Source organism: Cardiocondyla obscurior, linkage group LG02 (assembly GCF_019399895.1).
Source record: "Cardiocondyla obscurior isolate alpha-2009 linkage group LG02, Cobs3.1, whole genome shotgun sequence".
Classification (NCBI taxonomy): Eukaryota; Metazoa; Arthropoda; class Insecta; order Hymenoptera; family Formicidae; genus Cardiocondyla; species Cardiocondyla obscurior.
This window is the reverse complement of record NC_091865.1, coordinates 4969982-4977888: the sequence shown is the minus strand read 5'-3', so window position 1 is coordinate 4977888 and position 7907 is coordinate 4969982. Positions and strand designations below refer to the sequence as shown.

At 34.7% G+C, this 7907-nt stretch overlaps 1 protein-coding gene across 1 annotated transcript; it reads right to left on the bottom strand.

The window, feature by feature from the left end:
* Nucleotides 1–1646: 1646 nt before the first annotated feature.
* On the bottom strand, nt 1647–2291 carry LOC139109839 (FACT complex subunit spt16-like). Its single transcript, XM_070669225.1, has 4 exons — nt 2058–2291; nt 1917–1986; nt 1717–1838; nt 1647–1658 (listed from the first exon to the last, which is right to left on the bottom strand). Exons 1-4 carry the CDS (start codon nt 2289–2291, stop codon nt 1647–1649), a joined length of 438 nt encoding a protein of 145 aa, XP_070525326.1.
* Nucleotides 2292–7907: the final 5616 nt, after the last annotated feature.

The following is a 7907-nucleotide window of genomic DNA, read 5'->3' as shown; positions in this document are numbered from 1 at the left end:
TCTTACTGCGTTTTATATTCCCCCACTCTATGCAAATTTTAATAAATAAAAGAGGGGATTTTCGCAACCGTCATCAACTCGAGGTACCCTCAGATCGTACCGATCAGTACATTCTTCGCTTTGGCCGCAGCAACGACTACACGACTTCCTCTACGACTACGTCTACGACTGCGAATACAACGATGTATTACAACGAGAGAAACTGTTACGAAGTGCGTCGAAATGATTGCGGTGCTGAAGCCTCATCTAGCGAGAAAAAATTTAACGAGTAAGTTTTTCATTCTTATAAAATTAATTACTTCCAATTAATATATTAATATTCATAATTGCGTTTATTTAATTTCCAGCATCTCGCCAAAACGATACGTGACGCGCTTACTCTGCCGGCGATACCCGCTGACCCAAACGGGATACAAATATCTAGAGATCGGCGTGAACGTTGGTACGCGTTGTTTTGCGGAAATCATCATAGGTGATAATCGAGGAGATGAATTAACCATGTCGCTCGACACTTGGAAGGAACTGTGCGAGCATCGATGGACAATTCTGAATATGCTTCGCGATCGACCGAAGCAACCGTACGACGTTGCGAACATAGGTTCGCTCACAGTACGAATTTGCCGCATGAACGAAATGAAACTTGTACGACTCGAATCGGTCGACACACGTATGGCCATGACCGAAGCTACGTTCACGCGAATGCTGGATTTCGATTATTGCGTCTCTTTGACGTTCAACGTACTTAACAAAGTCTTACCGAAGATCGACGACAAATACGAGCGATTTTGCAAAATCGCTTCCGCATCGAGAAATTGAACCGAGGCGGTGAGCGCTATACGCAGCAGCGATTCCTTCGACGAACAACAAATTGTAGATTGCGAACTACTTGCGCTTGTAATAAATGTATAAAAAAATGTGTAATATATTGTAACGCATATTCATATAATAAATATATACTTTTGTAATCGACACGTATCATTTTTTTAATCGCTTCTATTCCATCCTTCATTTTATTATAATTGTGAGGCGTGAGTCCCGCCCCGTTCGTATGCAACATACGTATCTGGGTGAAAGAGAAATAAGATAAGGAGGAGCGATTAGCCGGGGGTGTACGTGCAGCGTCACCCGCATTCGAATCGTATAAGCGTGTAAAAGAATTGTTGATAAACAATAGGCGGCGCGAACGGGTGCGAACGAGTCGTAGTCGATGGTGACGAACGCGTGAACGAGAGCGAGCGAGAGGGAACGATAGGCGGCGCAAACGGGTGCGAGCGAGAGGGAACGATGGGCGCGCGATCCTTTGCGATCCACCGCCGCTCCGCCGCCCCGCCGCTCGCCGCCGACGCCATGACTAATTGTAAGACTCGCGTGATCACCCCCAACACCCCCCCTACCCTCTGTAAAAAATAAGACACCCCCCCCCTTCCCCATTTGAAAAAAATTCCAACCCTTTGAAATTCGCGATGCCGCAGGAAAATACCGCGGCGAGATAACGCACTTATCTATTTTAAAAAATATCAAATTACGTAATTAAAATATCAAATTTCATAACTTTTATGTTATTGTTATATGTATAAACAATCTGTTCCGAGAATCGCAGACAAAGGGGCGATTCCTGGAAAAACACTTCTCCCCGCGTGACGTCATTACCCCTCGCCCTAGGTCACACGGACACACTAACACAAATTGGTCCAGAACCAGCCTATATACATCTACTTTTTTACTAGAACTATAATCGTCACGATAACGTTCATCTCCTCTTTCTTTGTCTTCCTCAGCCGCTTCTCTTTCTAAATCTGACCAATCTTTTCCCGATTCTTCGGAAATGCCTAACTCTTCTGTTAAAATAATATAAAGAAATATAGGGAAGATACATAATAAATTAACATAAAAATAAGTTGTTGGCGATAAAGTACCTTCACTGTCAGAAGTTTCAGAATATTCAGAATCATCGTCAGATTCTTCTTCAGTTTCGAAATCAGATGGCTATTAACAAATAAAATATATGTTTATAAATTTTACATTTTTTAACAGTTTTATTTGGTTAAATATCAAACCTCATATGCATCATCCTCTTCCTCTTCTTCATCATCAACTTCTTCATTTTCAGTATCACTTTCTGGATCTAAAAACGTCCATCCTCCGCTATCAAAGAATCCTTCAGGATCATCTGTTATAGTCTTCATAATCTTTATCCAATTCAAAGACTGGACATCCTCCGAACTCATCTGATTTTTTTCCGTTTTCTTCCTTATCCTCAAAAGTGGTTTTATTTTTCTTGTACTCCTCATGAAGTTTACGTTTTTCTTCCTTCTTCTCAAGTTTTTTCTTTTTCTTTCTCTCTCGTCTTCGCGCAGCAGCCGCCTTTTTCGATTCCTCTCTTGTCTTTTCCATATCAAGTTCTTCTAATAGTATTGTGGCATTTTTATTTGCTTTAGCAGCCTGTGTTTCTTTAGCAGCTCTTTTTTACTTTCAAACACTCCTGACATTTTTCTAAGAGCTTTTTGTCGCTAACTGTCGCTATATATCTTGTCATCTCTTGATGATTCAGCCATCTCTGAAATATAAGATTATTAATAATAACATTTAAATTATATTTGATATAATATATATACTATAAATAACATTTAAATAATATTAGTCACACTTACCTTAATTAACGGATCACTGCGGATCACTAACCTCACACGTCAAACTCACACGTCAATCAACAGAGTCGATAATCGATAAATCAATCCGCACCATCTAGCGACGCGAAAACGAAAGGGACATTTTTCGAGACGTAAAAATGACGACGGAGTATCTTAATAATTTTATACTTGTAACCAAAATTAACATCGCGATATCTTTATTTATAGACCACGCAGCGAAATAATAAAAAGACTTTTATTATATAAGTCGATCATAATCTATACAATATGTCTATTAAGAAAGCGATTGGTTGAGCCGTTATTGAGATCCGGTAATCTACGGATTTCTCAAAACGTCGTCTCGAGTAATAGAGGCACGATAGTGCTTCGCTGCGCCTATACTTGGCGCGAGGCACTACCGTGCCTCTTGATTCGTTACTTTCTTTAATGTGTGCATTTTTTCTTCTTAATTTAGCCCTTACAACTTACGTATATTATAAATTCGTTACTTTCTTTACTGTGTTCATTTTCTCTTCTTAATTTAGCCCTTACAACTTACGTATATTATAAATTCGTTACTTTTTTTACTGTGTGTACTTTCTCTTCTTAATTTAGCTCTTACAAGTTACATATATTATAATTTTGTTATTTTTTTTACTCTGTGTACTTTTTCTTTTTATATCCATAATTTTAATTGTTTATTTTACGGCGTTTATTATATTTAATATATTTTTAGTTTCTTTAATTTTTGTGTTTTTTCGTAAATTTATTTTATAAAATTAAAAAATGGCTCGACGCCAAAATGATTATGATGACACAAACTTTTTTATAAGAGAACTATTAAAACCAGAACAATGTTCGATAGAAGAACCTGACATACACGTTGATAACGATATTGACTCGATTCTTATAAGCTGTAGAACAATTGCTCCTTTCAAATGTCGCGTTGGGGCAAGAATAATTGTAATGCCAAACAAAATTTGGAGATGTAAAAACGTAAAATTAACTACATATTACCTAAAGAGACATATATTCCCACGAATGAAAGAACCCTCTGGGATATACAATGACGACACAATTTTGCGAAATAAAGAATTTTTTGAAACAGTCGTGGCTTTTGTCGACAACAATCCTATATATGCAGTATTTTAAGTAGACAACGATAGCGCATTCTTCCGCGAAAGAGTTAACGAAAACAAATTATTTCTTTGCGCGTCTCAAATTTGTATGAAATTATTAGTACAAGCTAGTACAAAAATGACACAAAATTGCAAAACTGTAAAAGCCGGAATTCAAAATGTTAAACACGCAGTAGACAAAACTTACACAGTATTTCAGGAAGATTTTGTGACGTACGCAGCCTGCGTGAGTGGCCAAATATATTTCACCAATTTGAGAGGCGAGTGCGGTTTGGCATTTTTACGATTTTATGTTTGCCTCCACGGTCTAAGATTACAACACCAAATAGCTGAACAATTTATGCACAAAATAATTAATATTAACAACCGTCACATTGATATAATTCAAATACACCGATTCAAATACACAATTTTATCATCCCAAGGCGACATAATACTATTAAAAACTAGAGATAATAACGAGGAAATAGATCTCAAAGACATCATTAGACAATATACAAAATTAGGTAACAAAAAAATGAACATTTACACATTAGGTTATCTTTTCAACTACGACCACTTTGATGTTCACGCAAGTCCTACATGTAACAGAAACGTAACATACATACAAGCATACTCGTCGGGAGCCAAAATGGCTCGCCCTAAATGTAGCGGCACTTTAGCAACATTCGCTTTATTACATAATGTGAGAAACCAATCCAACATAATGAAAACAATGCGGAAAACTTGTTTTCAATATGTTTTAGACTTAACACATTACTGCAAAAATCAAATAATGACCAACTACGCATTGAGAATTGAGGAAGTGGTTACAATAGATCATTTGTCTACTCCAGGCAGTATTGAAGATTATATTAATAACTTAAAAGTATTTAGCGATAACGGAACAACAACCGCTCTTAGAATGTTAGCCAACGCAAATATGTTTCGAAAAATTAATAAAGAATCGTGGAAAAAATATTGTGAAATCCAACTAATTAATGATGTAGAATGTCTCGATTTTTTGTACGAAGATGGTATTTCAAACGAAGCCGGCAGCGAATTAACATGGCGCTCGGCGGAAGAAATTCGCAAAATAATTCGAAGTGAGTTTAGAATATCTTACTTTGTACACGGCAACAGCCACGTATACAATTTCACCGTATGCAAAAACTTATTTTTACATGAAAAAGAAGCCGCATCGAACGACGGCGGAATAATTCAAGTAAAATCAAACAATGACATAACGGATACATGTGATTATCCGTTATACACAAACATACTACATTCAATGTACAGCAAACCAATAAAACATTTATGGTTAGCAATATGCGCCATTCCACCTGACTACGACAACGAGACCGAATTAGAATACAAATGCGTAAAATTTATACTATATTTATACATAACATGGTCAAAGAATATTAGAGAAAATAAACACACAGGAGATAACACATTTCCATCGATAGAAGAGTTCCGTGAAACATATAACACAATAGAAACAGCTTTTCAAAAACAATCATTAATACAATATTTATCCAAACAACCAAGAAGCTTAGTAAAACTCATTCATACAAAAAGTAAAATAATGACAGTCGCCGAATTAATAGATCTAATAATGTCTCCAACATCAAATTTTGGTCGCATTTTTATTATGAGTGTAAAAATTAATAATAAAAGATCTTTTGTAAAGACACTTAAATTATTCATAAATAATTACATACAAGTTTTTCCAACGGGAAAACAGACAAATAGACAAACAGAAAAGTCATGGTCAGTAGTAAGCAGCAAAACATCAAAACGCAATAATATATCATTAAAACTAATAAGATTAGAAATACGTGATATGATCAGAATTACTAAAAATCGTGGAAAACTGGCTGCCGAAGCAGCAAGAAAAAGATTTCAAAGAAGACAAGCTGCAGCAACAACAAAACCCAATAAACAATATACATGTCCAACACATACGATAAACGTCAATTTTTCGACACCACTTACAGATTAACCTGGTCCGTCGGGAATACAAACAAGACCGCAAACTGTACCGTCATCTGACAAAGATATAAATATTAAAATTTCAAAAAAACGACTAACAATATCAACATCATCAGAAGACGAAGAAATAATAGTACAAGATTTACCAAATAAAAAGAAAAACGTATCAAAAATAGTAACCAATATACAAATAATACCACCCCAAACAAAAGTAACATCAATGTTTTCTAACAAAATGGACGAAATTTTAGTAGACAGCTTACTTCAAAAAGCAACATTAACAAATAAAAGAACGTATGCCGACATTAAAGCAGATTTCCCGACAGTATTTAAAAACGTATCTTCCACACAAATGATAACCAGAATAAGACAGATAATAAAAAACACAACATTAAACAACATATGTTTTAAAAAATTAAGAAAACTACAATATTTAGTTAAATACCAAGGTATGCCTTGAATAACATACTCAAAATAAAATATATAAAAAAAGAATGTAAAAAAAAAACAAAAAAAATATAAAACACAAAAAAATAATAAAATAAAAAAATAAAAAAAATTATAAAATAAAAAAAAACCTTAAAAAAATCTAGCCTAACCTAACCTGTGATGTTAGGTGGTGAGCGGAAGAGAAAGTAAAGGTAAAAGAGGAAATTATAAAGAGAAGAGAAAAAGGGAAAACGGGAGGAAAAGGCGGTGTAAAAGGAAAGTTCTGTTTTTTTTCTATAATGGCGATAAAAGTTTTACGTTGTAATTTGTTAGTAGATGTTTAAGTATTATGTTTAGTATTAAAGTTTATGAAAAAAAGAATATGTAAAAAATATGTATGGGATAACGAAAGTCCTGGTGTACCTCATATAAGATAATAAACACTTAACCTGTAATGTTACAGTGTTAAAGATAAATATAAAATTTAATTTGACCTTGTTGTGACATAAAAAAAAAATTTTACTTTTTCAAATTATTAAAATTATGTAAAATTGCTGTATCTCAAAATCTATGCGAAGTACAAAAAAGTATAATATATAATTTTAATGTAATTTTTAAAATGCAAAACGATGCACGGAACAGATTTTTTAAATATTGCATAATTTTTTATTTGTTTATAACAATTACCATAATTAAGTAATACACCATTTTTTTAAAAGACCAATTTGATGCCTTTTATATTTCTCTATATGACCGTATTGATACATTTTACATATTTTGTGATTTTATAAATTTTTTATTAATTTTTTTGTACAGTAAAAGTATACCAGTTTTTCAAATCACCAAAATTTCAAAAATTGCTGTATCTTGAAAACTACAAGAAGTACAGAAAAGTATAATATATAAATTTGTAGTAGTTTTTAAAATGCAAAAAGATGCACGGAACAGATTTTTAAAATATTGCAAAATTCTCCATTTGTTTATAACAAATACCATAATTAAATAATAAACTAATTCTGAGCAGAAAAAAATGTCGGAAGGATCAATAGAAGCATTTTTTGTTAATAAAATTTTGTCTTATCTTTCCCCCCCACCGCGCACAAAAGCAAAAACCAAAAGAAAAAACATCTGGGCAGATAGAAAGGTGGGGAAGACCAGTAGAAACAATTTTTGTTAATGAAATTTTGTCATATCTCCCCCCACCCCACCGCGCACGACAGCAAAAACAAAAAAAAATTTAGTCGTATTGTCCCCCACCCAAAACCCCAAGTTCCCCAAATTCCCCCAAAATCGTTGGGGGAGAAAAAAAATTTAGTAGTATTGTAGCCGATCACAAAGATTGCCGCTCTGGATTGGGATAAAGAACAGCTAGAGATTTCTTCGTTAACCGCTTTTATTTGGTCTTTCTCCGAGTACCTTTCTCTACGAGCTCTATTGGTCGACTCGTCATTCTTCCACCGTCTCAGGTGCAGCCGCTTTTACACTTCTCGAGCGTGCTGCCCTCGCGTGTTCTCCTTTTGTACTCAACGACAGAGCTGCCACTGCTAGGGGAAAGTTACAAGCGGGCGACTTAACTAGGGACTAAAGTGCTCTAAGTAGAAAATTGCTTACAGTTCGGCCAGTCTGACTTCACGTGCGTCTCGCAAGTGGCCGTTCGCTGTTTGACTTATACAGGGTGTATATTCCTGATATTGTCAAAGTTAGATAGTCTTGTGGATAATTAATAAGTGCTTTT

Excerpts from the sequence above, each read along its gene's own strand:
- LOC139109839 (XM_070669225.1), bottom strand. The coding sequence starts at position 2,291 with ATGAGGAGTACAAGAAAAATAAAACCACTTTTGAGGATAAGGAAGAAA. Across the intron at positions 1,987-2,057 it reads AAGAGGATGATGCATATGAG|CCATCTGATTTCGAAACTGA; the intron begins GTTTGATATTTA and ends ATTTGTTAATAG. Across the intron at positions 1,839-1,916 it reads TGAAACTTCTGACAGTGAAG|AAGAGTTAGGCATTTCCGAA; the intron begins GTACTTTATCGC and ends TTATTTTAACAG.